Source organism: Leucopleurus acutus (assembly GCF_964270905.1).
Source record: "Leucopleurus acutus genome assembly, chromosome: 20".
NCBI lineage: Eukaryota > Metazoa > Chordata > Mammalia > Artiodactyla > Delphinidae > Leucopleurus > Leucopleurus acutus.
The window spans coordinates 52,155,836-52,183,629 of record NC_139162.1 but is presented as its reverse complement, the minus strand read 5'-3'; the positions used below and the strand labels follow the sequence as shown (position 1 = coordinate 52,183,629).

The 27,794-nt window shown below is 53.0% G+C and overlaps 3 protein-coding genes across 5 annotated transcripts; 1 reads left to right on the top strand and 2 right to left on the bottom strand.

Annotated features, from left to right (window-relative positions):
- Window positions 1-1,177: 1,177 nt before the first annotated feature.
- Window positions 1,178-4,958, bottom strand: DKKL1 (dickkopf like acrosomal protein 1). 3 transcript variants are annotated; one of them, XM_082862647.1, is made up of 5 exons: window positions 4,852-4,958; window positions 4,391-4,482; window positions 3,822-3,968; window positions 3,608-3,700; window positions 1,178-1,570 (listed from the first exon to the last, which is right to left on the bottom strand). In XM_082862647.1, exons 3-5 carry the CDS (start codon window positions 3,951-3,953, stop codon window positions 1,259-1,261), a joined length of 537 nt encoding a protein of 178 aa, XP_082718773.1. In that variant the 5' UTR covers window positions 3,954-3,968; window positions 4,391-4,482; window positions 4,852-4,958; the 3' UTR covers window positions 1,178-1,258. The 3 variants fall into 3 exon arrangements, with proteins under 3 accessions (XP_082718773.1, XP_082718771.1, XP_082718772.1); XM_082862645.1 differs by having other exon boundaries at window positions 4,391-4,565; window positions 4,852-4,950; XM_082862646.1 differs by lacking the exon at window positions 3,608-3,700 and having other exon boundaries at window positions 4,391-4,565; window positions 4,852-4,950.
- Window positions 4,959-8,077: 3,119 nt separating this feature from the next.
- TEAD2 (TEA domain transcription factor 2) lies at window positions 8,078-20,925 on the top strand (the record flags this gene model as incomplete). The annotated part of the gene is made up of 12 exons (XM_082863264.1): window positions 8,078-8,342; window positions 8,735-8,799; window positions 9,267-9,329; window positions 10,431-10,442; window positions 10,660-10,767; window positions 10,863-10,921; window positions 13,066-13,130; window positions 14,182-14,330; window positions 16,688-16,861; window positions 18,515-18,676; window positions 19,342-19,494; window positions 20,123-20,925. 12 exons carry the CDS (start codon window positions 8,078-8,080, stop codon window positions 20,234-20,236), a joined length of 1,389 nt encoding a protein of 462 aa, XP_082719390.1. The 3' UTR covers window positions 20,237-20,925.
- A 192-nt stretch (window positions 20,926-21,117) lies between these two features.
- Window positions 21,118-25,850, bottom strand: CD37 (CD37 molecule). Its single transcript, XM_082862531.1, has 8 exons — window positions 25,765-25,850; window positions 25,586-25,658; window positions 24,536-24,660; window positions 24,339-24,413; window positions 23,680-23,784; window positions 22,785-23,021; window positions 22,360-22,443; window positions 21,118-21,302 (listed from the first exon to the last, which is right to left on the bottom strand). Exons 1-8 carry the CDS (start codon window positions 25,831-25,833, stop codon window positions 21,225-21,227), a joined length of 846 nt encoding a protein of 281 aa, XP_082718657.1. The 5' UTR covers window positions 25,834-25,850; the 3' UTR covers window positions 21,118-21,224.
- Window positions 25,851-27,794: the final 1,944 nt, after the last annotated feature.

The following is a 27,794-nucleotide window of genomic DNA, read 5'->3' as shown; positions in this document are numbered from 1 at the left end:
CCACTGGACCGCAGGGAACTCCGTCAATGGTGGGTCTTGAGAGAGGGGTTTTGGAGGGAATAGGGGGTGCTCTGGGGATGGGGGATGGGGGCACAGTGGCAGGGCACCCAATACAGGGTCTCTGAGCTTCCAGATCTGGCTGAGGCAGCAGGTCTGGCTTGCAGAGTTAGAGTCTGAGGTGACGCTCATGGAGGGACAGACAGAGGGACAAAGGGAGAGAGACACAGAGCAATTCGAGATGGAATCAGCATGTAAATTGAGTGTCAGGGAATGAAAAGACAAAGATGAGAGAGTGGAGACAGGTGGATGTAACAGAGATGGGGCTGGAAACACAGACTTGGGGGCTGGAGGTGACAGGGTCTGGACAGAATAATGGCCCCCCAAAGATGGCCCCTCTCTAATTCATGGAACCTGTTTAATATGTTGTCCAGGTGGGCTCAATCCAATCCCATGAGCCCTTCAAGGCAGAGGACTCTCTCCTGCTGGAAGAGGAAGAGGAACACATAAGGGAGATGGGGCAGAAGGGAAATACAGAGAGATTCCACGCGTGAGATTTGAAGTATGGGATCCACATGCAAAAACCGGAGAGAGACCTCTAGGAACTAAGTGTGGGTGGCCCAGGTGACAGCCAGCAAGGAAGCAGGGACCTCAGATCAACCCCAAGGGACTTGATTGTGCCAACAACCTGAATGATCTTCGAAGCAGAGCTGTCCCAGAGCCTCCAGGTAAGAACCCCGCTGGCTAACACCTTGATGTTGCCCTTGTGATACCTGCACAGAGGACCAGCCCAGCCATCCTGACCTATAGACCAGTGAGAGGATACATTTGTGTTGTTTTAAGTTGCTACATTAGTGGTCATTTTTTGCAGCAGTAACAGGAAACTAATGTAAGGGCAGAGTGGACAGACAGGACTGGAGTGAAAGAGCTGGGAGCTGGAGGGCAGACAGAGCTGGAGGTGACAGGGATGGGGACTGAGGATACTGATGGGGCTGGAGGTCACAGAGTTGCTCAGTCAGAAGACAGATGGCGTCTGAATCAGAAAACAACACAGAGACATTGGCAGGAACTAACATCTCAGCCAGATGTCATGCTGAAGGATAAGGTTGGGGGGACTTGCCATGGCTTGGCTGGCTGAGGCCTGAGGACAGATCTCCAAAGGAGACAGTGCTGCTGGATGTAAGAAAAAGTTTAATTTCCATATGGTGCCTGGGGTGGGGTCTGGTGGGGGGGTACATGCAGGTGTTCCCCAGTCCCCCCACTATAACTGCTGGGAGGGCCTGAGGATATACAGGAAGTGGGTCTTGCGGGCAGGCAGCCTGGCATGAGAGGAGCTCTGGGTCCCCTGTTCGAGGACGTCCTCACGGGTCCCCTCTCGGAGCCCATCCCGGATGGCCTGCAGGCGGTGTTGCTTCTCACTGAGCCAGTGGTCGCTCTCCTGGGCATCCTGGTGGGACCTCCGCCGTGGCAGCTTCATGATCCAGAAGACCATTCGGGGGTGGGGTTCCGGGTGGAAGCTGTCCATGGCCTTTGGGACAGGCACCAGGGCCTCCTTCTCCTCTATCTTGGGTACCTGGTGAAGAGGGACAAGGAGACCCTCTCAAACTCCAAGTGACAACCTCAAGATGCTCCCCTGGCATACTCAACCCACTTTGCCACCTATGGGGTGCTTTGGGAATTAAAAGCTCACCCTGCAGTTTACAAAACACTTGGGTTTATAAGCGCTTTAGAATTAAAAATACTCTGAGGTTTATAGAATACTCTGGGTTTGAAAACACATTTTGGAGGTTTCAGAAGCACTTTAGGATTAAGCATTCCCCGGGGTTTAGAAAGCAGTTTGAAATGTACAAAGCACTTTAGGATTAAAGAATCATGACTACAGTTGCAACATGTGATCCTTGACTGAATCCTGGATCAAACATCAATCACATCAGCTCTTGTGGACAGCTTTTGGTCCAGCAGGGACATTTCAATGTCTGTTCGGTCCTTGCTACTCAAAGTGAGGGTTGTGGACCAGCAGCGTCAGCATCACTTGGGAGCTTGTTAGACATGCAAATGAGCGGGCCCTACCCCATCCAGACCTACTGAATCAGAGTCTACGTTTCAGTACGTTGAGGTTTGGGAAGCCCCATAGGAGACAGTTACAGGTTGAATTGTGTCTCCCCCATTCTCCAATTCATATGTTGAGGTCCATTAGGACCCTAGTAGCTGAGAATGTAATCTCATTTGGAAATAGGGTCACTATGTAGTTTTCATTAGTTAAGATGAGGTCATTAGAGTGGGCTCTAATCTGACTGGTGTTCTTATGCAAAGGGGAAATCTGGACATAGAAATGCACATAGGGAGAACCCCATGCAAAGATGAAGGCAGAGATGGGGATGATGCCTCAACCTGCCAAGGAATGCTAAAGAATTGTCAGCAAACCACCAGAAGCTAGGGAAGAGGAATGGAACAGATTCTCCCCAACAGCCCTCTGAAGGAACCAACCCTGCTGACACCTTGATCTTGGACATCTAGGCTCCAGAACCGTGAGACAATACATGTCTGTTGTTTAAGCCACCCGGACTTTGTTACGGCAGCCCTAGCAAACTAATACAGAGATAATAGTCTGATTTCTTGGGTGTAAAAATGGGACTACGGTAACACACAAGAGAATGCATTATTCTTAGGAGATATCTGCTGGAGGATTTAGGGGTGAAGTGTCATGATGTCAATAATTTACTGTCATATGGTTCAAAAATAAAAAAGTAAAAAGAAAGTCAGTATGGTAAAATGTTAACAAGTGGTGAAACTAGGCCAGTGGTTTTCAACCCAAGTCTGGAGACATTTTTGGTTGTCACAACTGGAGGGGGTGTGGGTGCTACTTCCGTCTAGTGGGTAGAGGCAGGGATGCTGCTAAACATCGTATAGGGCACGGGACAGCCCCCTACAACAAAAAATTATCCAGCCCCAAATGCCAATGGTGCTGATGTTGAGAAACCCTGCTCTGTGGAAAAGTGGATACAGGTTTATGGTACTATTGTTTTTGCAACTTTTCTGTAGATTTGAAATCTTTAAAATAAAAAACTGGGAGTGTGTGTGGGAGAACCATGTGGGTTTGCCAAGCACTTGAGTGTTCTTACAACATTTTACGATCAAAAAATAAGCACTTTGTGATTAGAATCACTCTTAGAGGTTTACGAAGGTGAGATACACAGAGCATTTGGGGTTCACAAAGTACTTAGGAATTATTAAAAATCACATTTTGATGTTTACAAGGGAGAGATTTACCAAGCACTTTGGGATAGATTAAAAAATCCTTGGAGGTTTGCAGAGCACTTTGAGATCAAAACACACTTTGAGGTTTACAAGGGTGAATCTTACCAAACACTTGGAATGAAAAGCACTGTCTGGCTTACAAAACCCTCTGGGGTTTGAAGCAAGCAAGGATGTACTCTGAGGTTGTAAACCTCATTTCTGAGAGCTGGTTAGTCCCTTTTGACAGATGATAAAACTGAGGCCCAGAGAGAGGGTGTCCAGCACAGAGGGAGTGGGAGAGTCAATTCATCTTTTCCTCCTAAACTACAGAAAGTGTTTGGGCTTGGATACTTTGCTGGGGGCATGTCCTAACCTTCCAGTCACCCTGTAAGCTCCCCTCTCCTGGCTCGATGGATGCCACCACCTTCTCAGAGATCAGCACCTCTCCTGTCTTGTTGTTGGTCACCTGGGAGGACCCAAAGAAGAGTAAGAAAAAACTTCTTTCCTCCTATGCCCTCCTCCCTGACAGATACTGCAGCATGAGGGATCTTAGGGAGACTCCAGGAGGGACTTCCTGGCATAGGCACCTTGTCAATCTGGAGGTGGCTGGAGAGAGTTTTGTTTCCCAGCCTGTGCTTCTGGTTCTCTTCTTGGTGGTAGTTCCTAGGGAGGCCCCGGAAGTCCATAGGAGCAGAGAAGAAGCTGTCCATGCTCCGCATCAGGTCATCCTGGGGCTGGGGGAGGAATTGGTGAGCTGCTGGACCTCCGGACTCCCCAGGACATCTTGGCAGGATCCTTGGCAGGATCCCCTTCTCTCTCCATCCTCTGACCCTTAGGGCCTAACCAGGTCACCTCCTTTCCCCATCTGTCCCATTACTTTCCTATTCCTGCCTCCATCGGTCTTCTGTCTCTCTGTCCCCATCCCTCTCTCCGCCTGTCTGTCTGTCTCTCTGCCTGTCTCCCTCCCTCTCTTCCTATCTCTCGGTCTCCCCGTGGCACGCTCTCTCTGTCCCTTGACTCCTCTTTCTATCTTTCTATCTGGCGGCGACCCGTCTCCCACTCTGTCTCCCTGAACCCCTTCCATCCCTCAGTCACTATCTGCCCCTGTCCCTCTTCTCTGTACCTCTTCTTTTCCCCAACACACGGCAGCGCTTACTTTCAGGAAAAGCCGGGTGAAGGCTTGGAGTAGACTCTGGAGACCTAGAAAACCCGAGGAGCTCTCCTGGGCGTCACCATCGCGGATCGGGGCTGCAGTGGAGGGGGGCACCGAGGCAGAGGGGAGCAGCAACAACAGGACTAGCGGGTGCCACATTGCGGGGCGGGCCGGGAGGCTATGGCAAGGGCAGGGGTCAGAGCCCCCCCGCCCCCACATAAAGGCTCCGTCCCCTAAGTGCCCACACCCCCACGCTAGACAACAACTCCTTCCTATCCCTGGCCCAGGAACTCCGCACACCCCGCCCATCCCCCCCCCCGCCCCTTATCTTCTGTTCCAACCTCCTCCATTGTGTCAGGCCCCTCCCCTCCCCTCAGGCCCGTCTCTTCTGGGCTCTGCCTCACACAACAGATCTCGTTTCTCTTCTTCGCCCACATTCGTATTCAGACCTCGCTCCTCCTCACCTTCTCCCACGCCCTGCCCCTTCTTCTGGGACCCGCCTTTATACTAGACCACAGCCTGGTCACCGGACTCTCAGTCTCTGGCCGTCCACGGACTGTTAAATCCAAACAGTTCTGATCTCGAGCCCAGGCCGGATACCTGGAGCGCTGAATGAGCTCCTCGAGGCCTAGACTCGCCTCTATTGTCTGACCACGCCCCCATTTGCTGACCTCACCCATGAGCCCAGCCCTCTATTGGACAGTCACGCCCTTAAGGGAAGGGCCACGCCCCTTGAGCCAGAGCCGGTCGTTGATTTCAAGTTCACACCCCCATAGTCAGACCACGCTCCTGTCGGTTGACCTCGGCACTGGAGACCCAGTGTTGCCCCTGTTCTCTGATCGTGGCCATCGTGCCGGAGTCACTGCAATCGCAGGTGGCCCCGCCCCTGTCTTAGAGCCACGCCCCCTCACTTAGGCCACACCTCTGTGCCCCAGATCTTGCCCCTAGCGCCCTCAGTTCCATTCTTAGGCTCTCTCTGCTCATGAAATACCCGCGTCCGAGCAGTCCTTCTGATTATCCCACTGCTTAGTTTTGTATCTATCTCTGAGAGTTTCTCCGTGTCCTTTTTCGTCTTCTCCAGGTTTTGAAACGATTAATACGCTCAATAGAGTGCAATGTAGGGACGCTGAACCCCGAGCCCTCTTCGGTTCCACTAAAAAGCTCCGCCCTCTCAAGAAACCCTAAATCCAGTCCTCTGTACCACCTTACAAGGAACCCGGGATCCGGGCTCCCTTTTTCCTCAGGACCCCAGAGTCTGGACCCCAGGCCCTCTTGTCTCTTGAGTTTGAACACTCAACTCCTCATCTTTAAGGGACCCTTCATCTTTAAGGGGTATAATTACGGGACCCTCATCTTTTTCCTCAGGCATCGAGGCTCTCCCCGGGTCCTGGGAGAGCTGCCACCTCTAGTTCACTAGTGCGTGTGGATGCGGGAGTCTCCACCTTGGTGAACCTCCAATAAACTCTTAGTCGTCTTGCCCACGACCCTTAACTCTGATGAGGTCACAAGGAAACCAATCAATCAAAAGAAATCAGTGGAAGTCAATCAAAAACCCATCCCCATACCTCTAGTCTCAAAAAAAAACTTGACGCTGAACAGGATTCTTTTGTGGTCCTATCAATCACTTCCACATCTCCAACACACAAACTACACTAGAGGGTAGCCAGGAGTCCAGGCCCCCAGACCATTCCTCCTCCAGACTCAGGAATCTTGGCCCCCAGTTTCCTCCTCTCTCAGATACAGACAGGTTTCCTGGTCCCCATCAATCCTCCCTCAGACCCAGGTGTCCAGACCCCCAATTCTCCTCCTCTCTCAGGGATCCAAGCATCAGAATCCCGAAATTCTCACCAGGCCTCAGCTAGACTTCACCTGTCTTTTCCCAATGCAAAAATCCTCTCCCAGACTGTCACCGTCGGATCCCCCTTCCCGCTGTCCGGCGCCCGGATCCGCCCCCCCTCCGGTCCCTCCCACTTTTCCCAAACAAAGCTCCCGGGCAACTTTCTCCCTCGCAGCGCCCCGCCCGCCCGCGGCTCCCCAGCCCCAGGCCGGGAGGTAGGTAGGAAGGCGCCGGCGGGAGTCGGGGATCCTGCTTTGGGGTGTGTGAGTTCGGGTGGGAAGTTATGCGTTATGAATTGAGGTGTTTGTGGGACCGTCTCTGAATTGCTTGCAGCCCTCTTTTTGCCGGGGGGGGCCCGAGTTTGCGCTCGTGACTGAGTCTAAGTGTGGAGTTGGAACTTTTGCCAGAGTTGGGGTGTCTGTTGATGGGTCTGAGTTTGGGAGTGTGCGCCTGGGAGTCGGTGAGGATGGGGGACTGTGGGGGGAATGTCCGTGGAGGTATCGGTTTCAAGTGAGAAAGGGCCCCATGCTTGTTTCTGATCGAATTGGTTTGTGTGTGTCATTTGTGGGCGCCTGGTCCTCCTCATGGAGAAAGGAGGCCTCCTGGGTGGCAGAAGGGGGGGCTACGGTGCTTTCTGGATCTTCGGTCTTGTCTCTTTGGAGGTTTGGGGCCTGGGGCAGGAAATTAGTGGGGACCTTTCTGACTCAGCTCCTCTGTCCCTTTGTCTGGCCACATGGGGGAGAGCTGGGCTGGGATTTTGGCCTACGGGGGTCCTGAATGCCTCAGCGCCACTGGGCTCGGCCAGGGGTCTTTGTCTGTCTGGGCCGGAGCTCCGGGGTCCGAGGAAGGAGGGGGTTGGGGGCCTGGACTCTGGGGTCCTGGGAAAGCTGTGGAAGACGTGGAGCCGCCAGGGAGGCGGGATCTGACTGTATTGGAAAAAGTTTTCCCCTGTTCCCGGCCTCCGGAAAGTCACTGGGAACTTGAGTTGGATCCGAGCCCATGCCGCGGGGCGGGGGGGAGGGGGGGGAGGAAGAGGAGGGAAGGGGCGGGGCCGGGGGCCAGAGAGGAGGCGCCCTCGCTGGCCAGCCCCTCCCCTGATGGGGGTTGTGGGAAACTGGGGGAGGGGACGCCTGGGCCCTTTGTTCTGACTCTCCTGATGGCAGGGCGCCCCTGTCCCCCAGTCTGTGGTTCTGTAGGTCTTTCCTGGTCTTGGCTTGAGTTTGTGCCCTGAGTCTCTGTCCCCTGCCCTCTGGGTCTCTCCCCCGACACTGGGTCTCTGTTCCCTGTCTCTGGGACTCTGTCCTCTGTCTCTAAGTCTCTGTCCCCCTCTCTCTGGATCTCCCCTCAGCCTTACTAGGGCCTGTGCCCCTCCTTCTTTTCTAGCAGCTGCTGCTCACATCCTGGCACCTGTTCTCGGGGTGGGACTGAGAAGATCTCACCCACGTCCCCCTTCCCTGCAACTAGGCTCTGACTCCTGTCTTCTTTAAACCAGTAATCCACACCCAAATTTTCAGCCCTCCTGGACCCTAGTCATTACTCTGGGGTCTTCAAGACTTCATCACAATCCAGGCTCCCCTGAGAACACAGGAGAACGCTCTCACCCTAAGCTTCCCCAGAAATCCAGCCCCTTTCTCCCCCAGGACCCAGGAGTCCAGGCCCCCAGTCTCCTGCTTCCCTCAGATCCAGGAGTTCGGCCTCCAGCCCCCTCCTTTCTCAGACCCAGGGGTCCAGATCCCCAAACCTCTTCTCCCTCAGATCCAAGGGTCTGGGTGCCCCCAGCCTCCTCGCTCAGACCCAGCAGTCTGGACTTCTAGCCCACCCTGCTCTGAGGTCCCTCTGGGTGGGTCGAGGGAATGTTGCTGAACTCTGTGTTCCTCCAGGCCCAGATGGGGGAACCCCGGGCTGGGGCCCCCCTGGACGATGGCAGCGGCTGGACAGGAAGTGAGGAAGGAAGCGAGGAGGGCACTGGCGGCAGTGAGGGGGCGGGGGGAGACGGGGGCCCAGACGCAGAGGGTGTCTGGAGTCCAGACATCGAGCAGAGCTTCCAGGAGGCCCTGGCCATCTACCCACCCTGTGGCCGGCGGAAAATCATCCTGTCCGATGAAGGCAAGATGTATGGTGAGTCCAGCCCGCTCTTTTGCCTTAGCCCCCACTGGTTAATAAAAATATTAAGCAACACTGATGGAGCTCTAAGCACAGTTCACATAAAAGCACATTGTAACCTCAGAATGACTCAGGTAGGAGTTAGCATCACCATTTGCACAAATGAGGAAACCAAGGCCCAGCAAGGCTAAATGATTTGCCTGAGGCCACAAAGAACCAGTATGTGGAGGAACTGGGATTTGAACCCAGGCAGCCTGGCTCCAAAGCCTGCAGTCATAATTCCTCTCCCTTATAACCCCTGGCTTGCTGTGGACCTCTGGGAAATGTTGCTTCTCTCTCCTCCCCTGGTGTCCTCTCTGTTGGGAAGTTCTGCTGAAGGTCTAACTGTTCCATCTTTGACTTTTCAGGTCGGAATGAACTGATTGCCCGCTACATCAAGCTGAGAACAGGGAAGACTCGAACTCGCAAACAGGTCTCAGGACTGCCTTGTGGGCTTCTGTTTGGAGTGGGCTTGTCTTGTCAGGGTCAGCCTACCAGCAGATTCACATTAGAGGAGAGGCTCGTTCATGTGTTTTTGCCTTTCCTTTTGGCCCCTTTGTTAGTACACTCTAACTGTGCCCATTGTGGTGTAGTTCTCCTAGCAGTTGCATGAGAACTAGAGGGTAAGACAGACCAGAAGAGCCAGAGAGAAAAGGATGGGGAAGAGAAATAAGACCCGGATTTGCTGGGTCTTGGGATGATCAGTAGTGTTAGTGAGAAAAGAATAGCCTTTATGGACACATCTGTGTTCTTACGCTCCAAGACAGCTGGCACTTTCTATGTATTTGTCATCTTTCGTGTTTCAGCAGCTCCATGGGACACCTGGAGGGAGGGAAGGGGTACAGGACGCAAGGGGTGAGTGGCTGTGGCCTGAATCTGCTTCTTTGTCACTCCCTTCAGGTCTCTAGTCATATCCAGGTTTTGGCCCGAAGGAAATCGAGGGAAATCCAGTCCAAGCTCAAGGTAGAGGTCAAAGGACCGTGGCAAACACCCTGAGAGGGAGGCAGAGACCTTGAGAGGGGGGATAGGGACCCAGAGAGAGGAGGATAGGGACCCAGAGAGAGGGGGACAGAGACCCAGAGAGAGAGGGCAACAGAGGTCCAGAGAAAGAGGGAGAGACCCAGGGTGGGGGACAGAGACCCAGAGATGGGGACAGAGTCACACAGAGGTAGACAGATGAGGGGAGCAGAGACCCAAGGTGGGGGTTAGTGGTCCAGCAAGGGGGTGAATAGAGACCCTGGGTAGGAAGAGTGTCATAGAGAGAGGGGGACCGAGATTTAGCTTAGGACAGGCAAGAAGGATGGGTCGTTGGGCCTGTCCTTTGACTACTGGTGTCTTCACCCTCCCTCTCCTCTCCTCCCCTCCCCTCACTGCCTTCTCCCTCTTATGCTGTGAGGATCTCCTCTTTGTCTCCTTCTGGTTCATCTTTCCATGTTGCCTGCCTGCATTTTCTGTGCCCAGAAATCTTCATTTCCTTTTGGAGATGTTCATATCCCTTTTCTTTTTTGCATCCTCTGGATTTCCTGTTCCATCTTGGCCTGAGACCTTCATTTTCTACTCCTCTGAGTATGGGATCTTTTCTGCCTCTTCCTTAGGACTTGGGGACCACTACTCCCTGTTCTTTTTGTGCCCAGAAGCCTCCCCGTCCTTTTTCTTTAAGTCTGAAAACCTTCACTCCCAGTCTTTGGTCTTTTGTGGATCTCAGTGTCCCCCTCCTTTCTGGGCTGGGAAACCTTCACCGTCTCTTCTCTCTGGGTTTAAAAGTCTCATTTCCTGTTGCCTGTGTATTCGGAAACCTCCACTTCCGGCTCTTTCTGAACCTAGAAACCCTCATTGCTGTCTTTTATTCTGGGCCTGGGAACCCCTTTCCTCCTCTAGGCCTGGCTTTCTCTACTTTCTGTTCTATATTCATCCCTTGCTCCCCCTTCCTTCCATCGCTCAGCTCAGGGTGGCTGGACTATAGGGGTTGGGAGGGCAGGAAGGTGGAGTGGGGCAGTCCAGGCCTCATTTCCTAAGTCGTGTTTTCTTTCTTCCTTTGGCACCCTCACCCACCCCCATGGGCAGGCCCTGAATGTGGTAAGTCCCCTTACGCATCCTCCCACCCTCTCCCTTTCCCAGACATTCCTGAGGAGGCCAGGAGGGGCCGGGGGCTGTAGTGAGAGGGATTGGACCCTCACCCAACCCTTCGCCTTGGCTCTGCATCTCTGCGGGCTTGCCCTGCCATGTCATTGTCCCACCCTTCCTGTGTCGACTGGGACTTCCCACTAACATGGACCTCCAACATTTCCTCCAGGACCAGGTTTCCAAGGACAAGGCTTTCCAGACAATGGCCACCATGTCCTCAGCCCAGCTCATCTCAGCACCTTCCCTGCAGGCCAAACTTGGTCCCACCGGTCCTCAGGTGGCCTGGGTTGGGGATTGTGGGGTTCAGGGCTGGAGCGGTGGGGTTGCAGTTTCAACAGGAAATTGATTGAGCCCCCTTCTTTGTCTCTTCAGACCCCAGAGCTTTTCCAGTTTTGGTCGGGGGGTTCTGGGCCCCCCTGGAATGTTCCAGAGTAAGTACTTCCTATTTTGGCTCAGCACCTACTCCCCCTCCCCCCACCTCCAGCCCTCTCTCACCCCATCTTCCAGCTCCCAACTCTTTTGTGAGCATAGATTCTGGAGTCAGGCTATCTGAACTTGAATCCCAGGGAGGAGGCTGGGGCAGTGATCCGGAGAAGAAGACTGGGTCTGAGCTGGGATAGTGAGGAGGGGATGGGGAAGAGAGGAGAAGGAGGGATGGGGCTGGGGCCTGATGGACTGAGAATGAGGGACGAGGCAAGGGGAGTGCTTGGGGTCTGGCTGGTGACTGGGGTTGGTGGGACCATCCAGAAATGTGCAACCTGGGGAAGGAGTGGATTTGAGGAGGAAATAAGCTCAGCATGGGATTGATGTGATGAATGTGAGGGGGCCTGTAGGATGCCCATGGGGATAATGACCTCCCAGTGAGATTGTCTGGGCCCCAGAGGCTCATGGGAAAGGCTTGTTCTCATCCCATAAAGGTGGTTCTTGGGCCTGAGGGTAGAGCAGGGCTCTTTATCTTCTCTCAGAGTCGGAAGGAAGAAAATGGGCCCCTTTTCAGCTCTGAGAGAGCCTTGAGGGTGACAGGATATGTTTTAAGCCTAGAAGATAGAAAGGGCCCCAGAGGCTCATGGGAAATGGAGTTTTCAGCCCATGGAGGTGGCTGTGGATCCAGGCTGGGAGAGAAAAAAGTTTGCTGGGGAGGTGCTGCTGGATGGGGACACAGGAAAGGGTCAGAACAAGTCCCTGGGGGCTGAAGGAACTACAGGTTTGCAGGGGAGAGGGGTGGGCTGGAAGGAGGGGTGGTTCAGCAAGCATCGCACTGGGCATCGGGGTCCCACCTTTTATGGAGCTGATAGTCAAATGGGGGCAACGAATGTTAATTAAATCATCACCTAAATAAACACAAAATTGAAGTGTGTGCCGTAGTGTGGAGAATCAAAACAAGTTCTTGGGTGACGGAGAGAGTTCTGGGGGTTTTTCTGAGGAGGTAACACTGAAGGCCAAGTAGGACTTAGTAAGGTATATAACGGGGTTGGGAATATTTTAGGTAGAGAAAACAGCATGTGCCAAGGCCCTGAGGTGTGAAAGTTTGGGGAGTTCCAGAAACTGAGAGAAGTATTAAGCCATTGGCTGGTCAGTCAGATGTTTATTGAGCACCTACTAAGTGCCTGGTACTCTTTTTGTATTGGGGACCCAGCATTGAACAAATTAGAATTCCTGCTTTCGTGGAGCTTATATACTTGGAGAGGGGAGGAGGCAGACAATAAACATATAGATAAATAAATAAGCATTAATAAGAAAAGAATAAGTGTGGGAAATAAAGCAGGGTATATATCCTCTTTTTAGACAGGGGTCATGAGAGGCCTCTCTGAGGAGGTGGCATTTGAGCAGTGGCCCTAATGGGTAAGAGGGTAGGGTATTGGGGTTTAGATTTCAGAACTGGGATGGCAAGTACTAGGTTATGGTTTCTGCGGGTTCAGGTCTAAATGTCCATGGAGTTTGTGTCTTTCTGATCCTGATCTTTTGACACTTGGCCTCTGCCTGCCCTCTGACATCTCAGTCTCCTCACCACTATCTCCTGGGCTACCCATAGGTTATTGGCTTCTAGAGCCTTGTTGTCAAATACTGCAGTCACTAGCCACATGTGGTTATTGAAATTTAAGTTAATTAAAATTAAATAAGAATTCACTTCCTTGGGAATTCCCTGGCGGTAGAGTGGTTAGGACTCGGCACTTTCACTGCTGTGTACCGGGTTCAACCCCTGGTTGGGAAGATCCCGCAAGCCACTCAGCGTGGCCAAAAAAAAGAATTCAGTTCCTCAAATATCCTAGCCACATTCATACTCAGTAGTCACAGGTCATGTGCTCAGTAGGCACATGTGGCCAGTGGCTACTGTATTGGGTGGCACAGATACAGAACATTTCCATCATCGCAGAAAATTCTATTGGACAGCCCTGCTTTATTTTATTTTATTTTTTAAACATTTATTTTATTGAAGTATAGTTGAGGCTTCAATGAAATGGTGCCCATAATGTACTTGCACAGGGTCTGGCTTGTCATGGCCCCTCAGTAAATGTTAGATGGTACGATTAGCATCTTTCCTTCTTACTGACCCCCAGTTTCCTTTCTTCCTCAGTGTGAAGCCATTCTCGCAGACACCGTTCTCCTTGTCACTGACTCCTCCATCTACTGACCTCCCAGGTAAGAGCCTGTTCCGCACCCTCTCTTGTTTTCCCCTCTCTCTTCTCAGCCCTGATTGCCTTTCCTTCAACCTTCCATTGATCAGGGGATACATTCTTACTGAGATCCAGCTCTCAGGCAGGGCCTGTGGGGGTATGGAAAGATGAGTCACAGAATTTATAGTGGTTAAGAGCCTGGCCTCTGTAGCCAGATCTACTGGGTTTATGGTCTGTCACTTGCTGACCTAAAGGACATCAGGGATATTGATATATTAATCAGGATTCTTTAGCTGCACATGACAGAAACCCAAATCAAGCTAGATGACCAAAAAAAAAGGGGGGGGGGAATTCATTGGTTCAGGTAACTGTTATTTCAGGAGTTATGGCTTCAGGCATGGCTGGATCCAGGGGCTCAAATGGTAGCATCAGGACGTGCTTGGGTCTGCTTTCCTCTGTGGTGGCTTCATTCCCAGGCAGGCTCTGCCCACCTGGTAGCAAAGATGGCTTCCAGAAGTCCATGCTGATGTGGTCCTAAGTACTCACATTGGTGAAAGAGAGCTCTCAGTTTCCATAGATTCATCAATTGGGAATGTTTTTGGCTGCAAGTTACAGAATATCCAAATTAACAGTGCCTTAAATAGTAAAGGCTTTAATGATTCCACATAACAAAAAATCTGGAGGTGGGCTGCTCCTGTTCTGGTTCAGCAGCTCAGCAATACCAGAACTGGCATCTCTATAGGTCTCTTGGCCTCTGTTTTATTATCCCAAGATGGCTGTTGTGACTCCAGGCAACACATTCCAAGCAGGACTTGGCCAGAGCCAAAAGCTTTCTCCTCCCAAAGTTCTGTCTTTTTCATTCAGGAAGAAACTCCTTCCCAGAAGCCCCCCAGCAGATTTCCCCTAACGTCTCATTGGCCAGGACTGTGTCACATGGCCACCTCTAGCTGCAAGGGAGGCTGGGAAAGTGAGTATTTAGCTTTTTCAGCTTCTAAGTGGAGGCAGGCAAGAGAGAACAGTGCTTGATATATTCAATAAAGGTTAGCAATTATTACTGTTTGTTCTTCTCTCTCTAGGGTACGAGCCCCCCCAAGCCCTCTCACCTCCTGCTTTGCCCCCACCTGCCCCATCACCCCCAGCCTGGCAGGCTCGGGCTCTGGGCACTGCTCGGTTGCAGCTGGTAGAGTTCTCAGCCTTTGTGGAACCTCCGGATGCGGCTGACTCTGTGAGTGAAATTTTGGGATAGTCACTGGGGAGTTTTGGAATGAAGGGGGTTATAGGAAGGGAAAGCATAAAGCAGGGGTTCTCAAATTTTAGCATGTGTCAGAATAACATGGAGGGCTTGTTAAAACACAGATTGCTAGGCCCACCCTTGGAATTTCTGATTCAGTTGTTCTGGTGTAGGATCTGAGAACTTGCATTTCTAACAAGCTCGCAGGTGATGTTGATGCTGCTGGTGCAGGGACCACACTTTGAGAACTACTAGAATAAAGGAAGTGGAAGGTCATGGGGTCACGGATTGGAAAGGCCAGAGAAATCATCCAGGACATTGTTCATTCATTCAGTAAACATTTTTGAGTGCCTACTGTGTGCCAGGCTTTGGGGTGGATACTGGGAGCCTGGAAAAGAAAATCTGTTTCTAGGTGCCAGCTTTCCTGGCCTAGGATGGAGACAGATGCCATATTAGTCAGAGTGGACTGACTGTTAGAAGAAATAACTCCCAACCCTCAGGGACTGAACAACATAGACGTTTCTCACTCATTAACATTTCAGTGTGGCTGGTTGGTAGGAGCCTTCCACACAGTGATTTGGGGAATCCAGGCTTCTTCCATTTTGCGGCTCTGCCATTTTCTAGGGCTTCAGAAGATGCTGCTGGATGCTCTGCATCTGGCTGGCAGATGGTGGAAGGCAGAGAGTCAAGACTTATGCAGGTTTCATGAATCTGGCTTGGAAGTGGTAACTATTAGGTCTGCTCACATCCCATTGGCCAGAACTTAGTCATGTGATCACACCTAACTGCAAAGGAGCCTGGGAAATGTAGTTTAGCTGTGTGAAAAGGAACTGGGATTTGTGAACACAGAGTCTCTGCCATAGTGACCTAAACGCCAGTTGCTGTATATCGTGGTCCTGGTAAAACCCAAGTCAGATGAGGTTAAAACCCTCCCATCTCACTTGGAACAAAAGCTAAAGTCCTTTCAGTTGCCTACAAAGCTCTGGTTGATCTGACCCTCATTCCTGTTCTGATCTTACCTCCTGCCCTCTCACCCTTGTTTACTCTGCTCTGCCACACTGACCTCCATGCCCTTTCTCAAACATGCCAGGCCCACACTTGGTTCAGGGCCGTTGCATCTGGATGTCCTTTCCCCAGATATCCCCATTCTCTCCCTCCATTCATTCAGGCCTTTGCTTGTCTTCTCAGATTGGCTTTCCCAAGTCACTTTATGGAAAATGACAGTCTTGCCAGCATTACTATGCTTTATTTTTTCATAGCATATGTCACTCTCTGAAGGTTATATTATCCATGGAATGATTTTTTAAAATTTCTGTCTCTGCCGGTAGCTCCATGAGGTAAGGTAGCCCTGGGACCCAGAATAGTGCCTGCACACAGTAGGTCTCTCGACAGATGTCTGTTGAATAGCAACTATGTGCTGGGATAGGGGAAGCTCACATTTCTGTGGGTGTACAGAGGAGTAATTATACCGGGGGAGTGAGTGAAGACTTCCCTGAGATGAATTTGCCATGTGCGGAACTGGATGTTTCAGACACAGAGAAACAGCATGAAGTTTTCAGGGAAACAAATAATTGAATATGGTGGGAGTTGGTGAGGCTGCAGATAGGTGGGTAGGTGCTGGTTCTGGAGGAACTGACATTGCCAAGCTGAGTGAGGGACCCAGACTTTGTTTAGAGGGTAATGGGGAACCACGGAAAAGGTAGGGTATAGAGATGCCATCTGATTGCGATCAAGGGAGGCTTTCAGGAAGAGGCAGATTTGGACGGACTTGGGCCTGGAAAGACAGAAGGAGGATTTGTATTGGAAGAGAAGAAGGGGAATATTTTCAAGGTATGGACAGAAGTGATAAGAATAAGAACAGATGGGAAGTCCTGATGTGGGCTCTGTGGATTTCCACCCATCCATCCATCCATCCATGAATACCTATTCAATACAGGGTCAGGTTGAGGGGGTGTGGGCTTTGTCCTAGGGGTACTGGAGAGCCATGGGAGGATTATGAGCAGAAGAGGGCCAGGGTTAGCTCTTTAGCCATGTGAGTGAAGAACTGAAGAGGAGATTGGAGGCTGGGAGGCCAGGGAGAAGGCTGGGGTGAGGGTGGGAGAGGACAGGGCTGTGGGGATGGAGAGCAGGGGACAGGGCAGGGAATTGGACAGTAAGGACAGGGCTTGGGGACTGAGATACTGTGGGAGTAAAGGGGCAGCAGGGAGTGGGGACAGTGCCTGAGAGCTGGGCCCAGTGGAACAGCAAGCAGGAGCTGTGGCGATGGTGACGGGTTGTGGGATGGGCTTGGGCAGCGAGGGCTGGGGGTCCAGCCCATCTCCCACTCCTCACCCGTGGTTGTCCCTCCTCAGTACCAGAGGCACCTGTTTGTACATATCAGCCAGCACTGCCCCAGCCCCGGAGCGCCCCCCCTCGAGAGTGTGGACGTCCGGCAGATCTATGACAAATTCCCTGAGAAAAAGGGTGGTCTGCGGGAGCTGTATGATCGTGGGCCTCCCCACGCCTTCTTCCTGGTCAAGTTCTGGGTGAGTTCCACCACCAAAAACAAAAGTGCTCACAAGTCACGTGGCCTCCTAGCTAAGGCCACTGGCTCTAACGGAGAGTCTCAGGACTTACCAGGTCAGCCTGGGCCTTACCAGTCCTCATGGCTCAGAGTGTCAGCCCCCTCAGCAGCAAGGAACACCAAGGAGTTTTGGATGGGACCAGTGCAGGTGTGGAGACCTCCAGCCTCCCCAGGTCCCACTAGACTTTGCCACATGCAGTCACGCAACTTATACGGCCCTGGGGATTTGCTTGTGACATTTCAGACTTCCCTGTGTCCCACCTGACCACACCAAACCTTGTTGCTAAGGAATGGCTCCTTCCCCTTAGCAAATGAATCCTGGAGTGTTTGGTCTCTAAAGAGGGGACGAGGCTTTACTGGGTTTCACCAGACCCTGTTGCTAAGAATGTCTGGCCTTGAGGAAGGGACTGAAGGAGCTGGGGAGTGGCTTTGTAAAGTCCTGTATTTATTTAGCAGTCATTTATTGAGCACTTAATGTATATAAGCCCTGAGCCAAGTATGTAATTGTGAATAAGAGGGTTTCTTAGGCTTATTTGGTGTGGTGTCCAGTACAATGACTGATGCTATATATAGGGGTTCAATCAATATTTGAATGTTTAGGTGGTGCTAACTCTTGTGGTAACCAGGGCTGTGGAGGGATATACGTAGTCTTCGAGAAGGAAAGCCCGTAGCTTCCATGGTTATGAAGCATTCTGGTATGCGATGTGGAGGCCTGAGACGGCTCTGAGGATGTGCTGCTGAAGTTTTAGGCATTGTTAGGGCTTAAGACACGCCTCACAAGGTCCCAGGTCTGGAGAGCAACCCTTCAGAAGCCCAGTATGTGAAGGGCTGCAGGGGAGTGGCCGGGAAGGCCTTCTGTTTTCTTTAGCTTCACAAGGCCCTGTTGCCAGGGTGATGGATGGAGTCAGGCCTCTGAGGAGAGCACTAAACCACCCTGGAGAATGACCTGACCAAGTCAGCAACTACAGTTAGGAAAAGGAAGAGATATGCCTCCTGGGAAGGTGACCAAGGGGCTCAGACCAAAGATGTGATGGGGTCTTAGGCTTCATTAGGCTCCACTTGGCCTAATGGACTGTCTTCCAATTGGCCACTGGGGTCATGAAGGGATCTGACACCTGAGAATTGGCTGAAAGGGCCTGGGAGAGCTTTCTAGAGAGGAGTCAGGCTTCCCCAGACCTCACCATGCCCCGTTGCTAGGGAATAGCCACTTGTCTTAGCAACCAGGGTCAGGAAGGGCCCTGAGGGAGAGCCTCTGGTTGCTAGGGAATAGCTGCCTCCTTAGTAACCAGGCCCTTGGAAGGGGCTGAACACCTGAGTTGGGGGTTTCAGGAGAAAAAGTTGAATTCCAGGGCCTCCTTGGTGGGGAAGTTACTGAGGAGAGAGGGTCAGGACCATGGGGGACCCAGACATGTTTAACACTGATGGAAGGAACGGTGGGTCTTCTCCAGAAACTGGCCCATGGAGAGGTGGGGACTTTAAATGTTGAGGAAAAGAGATGGGCAACTGCAGGGCAATGGGTGACACCAGGCCATGAAGCACAGTTCCCACTTTAGAAGAGTCCCCACTGTTTATAAGGGACACCCCCTCCAACTTACCTGTGCCTCCCCATCCCCAGGCGGACCTGAATTGGGGCCCGAGTGGCGAGGAGGTGGGGGCCGGCGGTAGCAGTGGTGGCTTCTATGGAGTGAGCAGCCAGTACGAGAGCCTGGAGCACATGACCCTCACCTGTTCCTCCAAGGTCTGCTCCTTTGGCAAGCAGGTGGTGGAGAAGGTGGAGGTGAGGCTGGAGGGGTGGAGCTCTGGGCGGGTGAGTGCCCAGCCACCTGCCACTTTGGGGGTGCAGACTAAATGGACTGGGAGCCATGACAGCTCAGGCCTTTGGGGGTCTGCATGGTGGGTGGGGGGTGTCCTAACCTCTTTAATGCACGGGCTTAGAGCTAATACGGAGTTCCAAAGTGATGTGTAGAGGTCACTTTGAGGGTTTAAAGATACTGTGTGGTACAGAGATTTACAGTCACTAAGATTCAGAAGGTTCTTGTGGATTTGGAGGAGTCCGTAGGGCAAGGAGGTTCAAGGGTCACACTTAGGGGTTGCGGAGGGCTTGAGGGGGCTCTCAAGTACAGAGGTCAAATAGACTTTGGAGATCTCATGGAGGGTCTTTGGAGGGTTTGAGGGTATCTGAGGGCCTGGAGGGTTTTGAGGGTTCAGAGCACAGCTTTGAGGGGCTGGAGGGGTCCCTAGTTGCAGGCTCAGTGAGCCTGAGCTGGGTACCCAAGGGCTCAGGGTCCCATCTTTGGTCACTGTGGATGGGGCAATGGGGGGAAGATGGCAGTGGGGAGTGGGTGTGGCATCTGAGAGGTGGCGTGGAGTGGGATTCAATTCCTGGGGTGACCCCTGTGTCTCTGAGTCACTGTCCTCTCCACTCCCTGTCCCCTGGTTCAGACGGAGCGTGCCCAGCTGGAGGATGGGAGGTTCGTGTACCGCCTACTGCGCTCACCCATGTGTGAGTACCTGGTGAATTTTCTGCACAAGCTGCGGCAGCTGCCTGAGCGCTATATGATGAACAGTGTCCTGGAGAACTTCACCATCCTCCAGGTGATGCGCTGGTGCTGGGCCTGAGCAGGGACCCTGATATGGAGGGGAGTGCCTGCAACAGACCCTCAGCCTAGGGACCCTTTACCTGGGAAACTGACACAGTGGGGACCTCACACTTGACCCTTAGCTTAGGGGACCCGTTTACCCAGGGAACTGTTATGGTGGGGATTCCACAGCATTCTCATAAAAGGGAAATTGACCTGGAGGACACCCCACAGTGGATCTTCAGCCTAGGGGACCCCCTTCACAGGGAACCTAACCTTAGCCCAGGGAACATGATATGGTAGAATCTCCTTTAACTTTGGGAAGTATGATGTGGTGGGGACCCCCTTCACAGGGAACCTAACCTTAGCCCAGGGAACATGATATGGTAAAATCTCCTTTAACTTTGGGAAGTATGATGTGGTGGGGACCCCCTTGACCCTATAATGTGATATAGCATCTGATGTGAGGCCCCTCCCTACTGACCCTGAGACCTAGAACCTGGCATGTTGGCATCCCATCTACCTGGGGGAACATGACATGGTGGGGATCCCTTTCTTGGGTATCCCATGATTCCTCGGGCAGGGCACAGTGTTCCCTGCCCTCCCTTCTAAGCATAAACCCCTTCTCCTGGCCTCCTTGGCAGGTGGTGACAAACAGAGACACCCAGGAACTGCTGCTCTGCACCGCCTATGTCTTCGAGGTCTCCACCAGTGAGCGGGGGGCCCAGCACCATATTTACCGCCTGGTCAGGGACTGAAGGGGGACCCCAGAAGTGGCTAACCCCCGGAATACCCTCCTCCCAGGAAGGACCTCCAGCTTTCCTCACGTTTCTTACTTGGCGGGGGGGTGGGGGTGGGTGGGCTGCTCCCTCTTAGGACCTTAAAAGCTCAGTGGTGAGTTGAATGGGCTGGGACTGAGGGGAAAGGATGGATCCTGATATTGGGACCTCCCAGGGGTGTCTGAAAGGACAGATCACTCCAGAGCATTTGACACTGGGGACAGGAGTGAGACAACCGGTGGGACAGCACTCGTTTCTGTCTCTGACAGGCATCCTCCCCCTTCTCTGTTTTGGAGGTCTTGGAGGGCCCCAGTTACACATTGGCTTGTCCCTCTCTGTTTTTCAGCACCCCCCTTCTTCCCAATCTGCCTCTCCTTACCAGCCCCATCCCAGGACCCTGATATTGAATTTTGAAGGTTAACCCTTTCTGTGCAGGAGTAGAGCCAGGTGGGCCCTGGAAATATTTTTTTTTTTAATATAACAAGAGATATTTATAAGTGGGTGTTAGGGTCGTGACTTTTTCTCAGCTGGGCAAGCAGTGGGGTGAGGCTTTTAAGTCTCATGTCCTCTTCTAAATGAGCCGTGGGGCTAGACTGTGTTGCCGCCTTCTCCTCCCCTCCCCCCAAAGTGTGTTGGTTTGTGTTTTGACAGAGGATAAAGCTATTTTACCAAAATGCAGGGGATTTATTTGGCGTTTGGGCTAAAAATAATCTAGTGGGAGGTGGTAGGCCGACAGAAGAGGCAAAGAAATGAGGTGTCTTTAGGGGCAGGAAGTTGGTGGCCGGAAACCCCAGGTCCCCCGGGAGAGGTGACAACAGCGGGTCAGGCAGACCTCTGGGTCCCCGAGGGGAATGAGGGCTCAATGGCTGGGACCAGCTGGGGATTAAACAAATATTTACAGGCGACAGGGAACTAAATGCCCAGGGCACTTGAGGGGGGCGGGGCAGGGCTTCGGGAAGGTCGGGGCCTATCGGTACCGAGCGAGCCGATCGTAGACGTGGTCCAGGTTTCTGCACAGGAATATGGAGAGCGTCATGAAGCTGAGCTATAGAGAAAGGAGACGCGGTCAGAGAGGTCGAGGGGGTGCCGGGGAGAGTTGGGGGGTCCCCAGGGAAAAAACCCAGGGGGTGGGGCCAGGGGAAGAAAATAAGGGCCCGCGAGTTGGGCGGGGCTGCGTCATGGGAGGTGTGGAGAAGGGAGTAGGTAGGAGATGGGCGGGACTAGAGGGAGAACTGGGCCTGGTCGTGAAAGACTGTCAGGGACGGGAGTTTGGAGAATATGGCGGAATTAAAGGTAAAAGGGCTAGAGGTCATTGGGTAGGACACCAAAGGGCGGGCCCGGGAGGGGTGGGAGCGGAGTTGAAGCAGGAAGGAATAGGGTGGGGTAGAGGGAATCCAGCTGCGTCTAGCATAGGTCTAGAGTCTGAGAAGCCGCGTGATCCGGAGAAAGCCCAAAGTCCTTTATTCCGGAGGCTTATCTATCTCGCCCTCCGTCTCGGCCTCTAATTCCATCTCGGCCTCCATCTCCGCGCCTACACTCCCGGTCTCAGGTTGTTCCTCGTCTTGATCCCAAAGGGGCCAGGGCCCCAGAGCCACGGGCAGCTTACCCTGCGGGGCCTTGTCCCCCCAGTTAGGGCAGGCACCGCCATGCCCCAGCCAACCCACAGACTGCCCCTACGCCCGCTGCTGCTCAGCACACCGTAGCGCCTGCCGCTGCCATCGGTGCTCGGGCCGGGCCCGCAGTTCGAACCTGCGGCTGGCATTCCCGGTTGGAGCATGCTGCGTGGTAGTAGCAGGCTCAGCCCCGCCACACTCACCTGAGGGGAAAGGGGAGGGATATTGCGGCCAATAGCAGGAGGATGATATGCCAAGGAGGACCAATGGGAGCCTCGCGAGGAAGGGTGGGAACGCCTGCTCCCTCCGCGCAACCAATCAGGGCTCACAGAGGCTAGGTCTCCTCCCTCGTCCCAGGTGGAGCCTCAGGAGGGTCTGGATTGGCTGACGCTGTACCACGCATGAGCCTTTCTCTGAGAGAATGGTTGGACGCGCAATTTGGGGCGGGGCCATCTAGACCAATCGCGAGTGGGGGCGGGACCAGATTACCTCAAGTAGACCCACGCCGAGACAAATGCCCACTATGGAGATGAGGTTGTTGTGCAACCACTTCTGGAGGCTCCGTGCGCAGCCCTGGGGATATAGGGGAGAGGTTACAGGTAGGGTTCTTTTGGGGATTCGCCCTAAAGCCTGGGCCCACTGTTCTCCGCCCAGCCCTAACCCTTCTTTCAGGTACCGCCCCCCTTCCCTAGTTACCAGGGTTCTCTAGTCTCTCCGCTTCGGACGGTCCAAGCCTTCCCCCTCCCCAGGCATCAGCGTTCCAGATCCTGCCCTTTCGCCTAGGCCTTTTCTTTAGGCCCCGTCCTTCAAAAGACCCCGCCCCTTGGAGCTCTGCCCCTCTTGTAGTACCTCCCTTTCTCGTAGCCCCACCCTGTCAGGCCCCTCCCACGTCCTGCGCTCCAGATCCTCCCCACCTCACGGTAGATGTAGCTGTTCGCGGGGACCAAGCAAATGTCTGCACTGTGTCGGGGCCGCGCCAGTTGTCCGAGCCCGCTGAACTGAGGGAAGGAGATCTTATCGAAGATTGCGGAGTCGTTGGTCGCCGATGAGTTATAGCAGGAGCAGGGCACGCGATGCCCTCTCGATTCGTTGCTCCTCAGGCTGGGGATACGGAACCAGTCCTGAGGAGAGTTCCAGCCGCAGCAGCGCAGCTAGGAGAGGGACAAGAGTCAGAGGAACAGGGGCTGGAGGGATGCAAGATGCTTTGGGGGATCAGGGGACTGGGTGATGGGTATGAGGTCATACTGGGGAGTAGAGGGCTAAGTGGTGGGTGCAGGGTGGGGGACTGTGAGCTGGGCTGGGGTCATGGCAGGGCCAGGAGACATTAGGCGAACATGAGGTTGGGAGAGACAAGTCACGGGGATAGGGGTCATGGGGCCCGGGGGAGGAACTGCAGAATCGTGCTGTGGACTGAAGAGTGGATAGGCAGTACAATTCGGCCTCAGGGAGGGGACAAATTGTTGGGAGGGCGGGGTCATGTGAGTGAACAGGGAATGGAGTCTCACTTGGGCCGGGTCCCTTGGGAACCAGAGTCACTATTGGGCAGGGAGTGGGGTCACGCTAGGGCCTTGGGGCTGAGGGTGGAGTCTTGTCGAGGCGGGGGGCGGAGCCACTGCAGGAGCTGGGAGCTGGGGCACTGGGCCACGTCGCCGCGGCTGGAGGTGGAGTAGGTGAGTAGGGTTACTTTAGGGTCCTAGAGCTGGGGGCTCGGGTCGCGTCGGGGCCAAGTCTCTTCCAGGCAGTGGGCGGAGCCACGTCAGAGTCCCAGAGCTAGAGGGAGGGATCCTGGTGGGTGGGGGCCTCACGCACCTGAAACTGCACGTAGTCCCAGCTCTCCTCCGCAGCCGTCTCCTCCGGGTGGGCGCGGTAGGTTTGGATCGTCTTCAGCACGACGTTCTCCACTTTCCGCTCCAGCTGATAGGCCGAGAGTGAGAATGAACCACCACCTGCCTCCCCACCTCCATCTGCCCCAACCCACTCCAGCCACTCCGTGGCTGTCTTAGCCTCAGGTAGTCCCTGAGCATCTTCAGGTCGGCCTCGGTTTTTCGCTGAATGGCTAGCTATGTCTCTATCCCTCAAAATCTCTCTCTCTCTGCCTGTTTCTATCGTCTGTCTTTCCGTTTCTCCACTATCTCCCATGATCTCATTCGGTTTCTGTCTCTTTCTCGGAGCCTTCTGTTTCTCTGAGGTTTGTTTGTTTGTTTGTTTGTTTTCCTGCTTCCTTTTGGATTTGTGTCTCTCTTCCTCTGTCCGTGTCGGTGAGTCTCTCTGGCCCTTCCTGTCTCTAGCTCCTTCTCTGTGTCTCTCTGCTAGTCTCTGCATCTGTCTCTGTCTTTCCGTATCTCTGTTTCTTTCTGTCTTCTCTATCTCTGTTATTTCTCTTTGTCTATGTCAGCCCGTCTGCCTTTGTTTCTGTCTCTTCCTACCACCCACTAGCTGGGGTTGGCGGGGGGAGAAGGGGAACTCACCTGGACCTTCTGAGTGGAGATGAGGATTCCCAGGGTGATCTGTGTGGCAAACAGGAGCAGCAGTGTCCCAAAATACTGGGGAGAGGCAGAGTGGAGAGGTCAGGCTGAATCCCTCCGCAGGATGAAGGAGCTGCCAGGGCTCTATTTGAGGGCAAGATGTGAATGAGCCTAGGGATGGAGGGGGGAGGGGCACTCACCAGGCCCAGGAGGCAGCGGAACTCCTTCAGGGCCCCCACACAGCCCAGGAGGGCAAGGCCCATGGTGAGGATTCCTGAGATGGCCAGGGCCTTGGACCAGATCTGCAAGGGCATGAAGGACAAGCCTGGGGGAGGTGAGAGGCAGTGACGTTTGGCTCCATGTGCACAGCTCCAGGCAGCCCCATTCCATACCCACACACCACCCAAGCCGGGGACAGTAACCTGGGGGACCTCTTCCTGGGCTCCTGGCATCCTTTTCTCTGGGTCTCTGTCCCTGTCCCACCCTGAATCTCTCTATCCCTTTTCTTCTGGGATTCTCTCCACCTCTCTCTGTGGGTCTCTGTCCCTCTCTCTCTTTGGATCTCTGTTCCCTTCTTTCTAGATCTCTGTCCCTCTTTCTTCCTGGTCTCTGTCTTTCCCTCTTGTTCTCAGTCTCTCTTTCCTCCGTCAGCTCCTACCCACCCCCAATAGTTTCAGCCCCATCACTTGTTCTGTGACATTGGATCAGCCATCTAAACCTCCCTGAGACCTAGGGAATAATGTTTTCTATTTCCTAGAGTTGTTTTGAGCAACACATGAGAGGCATGTGTTCAACTGGTCCTCTACACAGGGCGAACACATTATATATGAGCCATTAGGATTTTGACTCTTACCCCATTGTTATTTTCCTACAATTATTATTAGTGTTGATCTGTTCTTTTACTTCCTTGCTGTGTGACATCCAGTAAGTGTCTTCCCCTCTCTGAGCCTCAAGAGAGGGAAGATTTATGGGAGAATCTGATGAGCCTCTGCCCAAGATCTGACACCTAGGAAGTGTCTGAGAAATGGCCATTATTATTACTGGTATGCACAACTCATTTGCCAGAGGAAGAAGCTGAGGCTCGGAGAGTTATGGCAGTAGCAAGTGGTGGAGCAAAGCCTGCGATCAGAACAGGGAGTTGGGCACCATGGGCCTCCCTGGGTTGAGGGAGACCACAGGAGGTCCTTGGAAGGGAGCCCAGTTCATGCCTGCTCCAGGAAGGCCCACCCGGACTGCCCCAGCTCCCTTACCCACAAAGGACACGAAGCTGGTCTTGTCGATGAGTATCCAGATGCCGAAGCAGAAAATAAGGCTGCCTAGGACCTGGGGAGAGGAGAGGAGAGCATGGCCGGTGGGCGAAGGGGGGTTTGAGATTGGGCAGCTGCGGCAGGGGCTGGGGCCTGGGCTGGGGAGCCGGGAGGCAACTCACGAAGAAGAAGAGGTTGAAAACGAAGAGGAGGTACTTGATGAGGCTGAGGCAGCTGTCCTGGGCTGACATCTTCTCCTAGAGGTGTGAGAGAACAGTGGGAGGGACAGGACAGAAGGGGTGGTGGCAGTAGGGGGACGCAGGCCTGAGAGAGAGATAGGGAGAGGCCGAGAGAGAAGAGAAAGGAAGAACTCAGAGAAAGAGGAAGTTCCAGGGGCAGAGCCCCACCCCCTCCCTTTACATGCGAGGTGACTTTCTTCTGTGTCTCTGTCCCCATCTCCCTCACCTGCCCCACTGGGATGCACACACCAGTACCTGAGGGGCCTTGGAATTGGTGGGCACCGAGGACACACCAGGCAGTTCTTCCCAGGTCTCCATGGCTCAGGCTGGGGGACGCGCAGGGAATCCTGATCTTCTTGCACCCGCCTACTCTGGGCACCAGGACCCCAGGCCGGCCCTGGACAGCAGCCGACCTCACAGACACTCTGACCTCACCGCCTGCAAAGCTCTGCCATCTCTGCATTCATCTCTGTCCCCGCTTCCTGGCCCTCCCAGTTTCTTGTCTTCCTCTCTCTCGGTCTCTGTTCTTTTCTCTCTGGATCTTTATCCTCTCTTTACCTCTGGGTCTCTGTCCCCTTCCGCCCCAGGTCTCTATCCTTTCCCTGTCTGGTTTCTGGCCCCTTATCTACGTGCCTGCCCTTCTTTCTCTGTTCATCTACCCCCTTCCCCCACCTTCCTGACATTGCCCCTCTCTCGGAGTCTGCATCCTGTTCTTGGCAACAAGTGTAGACCAAGGTCCTCCCACGTGCTGGGCCAGAGGCTGCGCACCTGGGGGAAGTGAAAGTGCTGCAGGTCCCAAGTGGGAAGGTCCCCAGTGTGAGGGGGTGACTTGGCGGTACCAGAACACCCAGGGCGGAAGCTGAGCCTCTGGCAGTACTTCCTGCTTCTGCAGTGAGGCCCCTAGAGGGGCAGGCCCCACGGGAGTCAGGATTGAGCCCAGGACCTTGGCCATTAGATCCGGGTGTGCAGTACCTGATTGTCTGTAGGCCCGAGCCCCGCAGCCAGCAGCCTTTGAGGTCTCCCCTGATGCCCTGCAGGCTCCTCAATTTGTCAAGTCCTAAACGCCTCATGGATTTTTAACATCATGGATGCTCCTACCATCTTGACATCCACCCAGGCCCTGGAAAACCAGACCTTCTTAGAGACCCAGTACCCTCTCTTTCTTCTGAGCGATCTCATCCACTTTTTTTTTTAAGTCTCCAAATGTAATTATTTGTTATTAATGTCATCAAAAATCAATTCATATTAATAGTATTCTGATTTTTGACTCGGGGCTTTCTTTTTTCCTCCAACTTTACTGAGGAATAACTGACAAGTATAATTGTACGTATTTAAAGTGTACAGAATGATGATTTTATATGTATATATGTACATACATATATACCTATATGTACGTAGTGGAATGATTGCCAGGCTCAAGCTAATTAACATATTCATCACTTCACATAGTAAACTTAGTGTGTGTATGGTGAGAACACTCAAGATCTACTCTCAGCAACTTTCCAGCACACAAAACTGTATTATTAACTATAATTGTCATGCTGTACGTTAGATCTTCTGATCAGAACTTATTCCTCTTATAACTGAATGTTTATACTCTTAGACCTGTGTCTCCCCATTTTCCCCACTCCCCAGCCCCTGGCAACCACCATTCTACAATCTGTTTCTGTTTCTATGAAATTGGCCTTTAAAATTTTTTTTTTTTAATTTTTTTTTAAAAAATATTTTACATGGTAAAATGGTACCAGTATTTTTCTTTCTCTGGCTTCTTTCACCTAGCAGAATGCCACCTCCCCCTCCCCCCACTGCAGGTTCATCCATGTTGTCCCAAATGGCAGAATTTTCTTTTTTATGGCTGAATAATATTCCATTGTGATATATATATTAAAGTTAGGGTTAGGGATGTATCACATTTTCTTGATCTATTCATCTGTTGAAGGACATTTGCTTCCATATCTTGGCTATTGTGAATA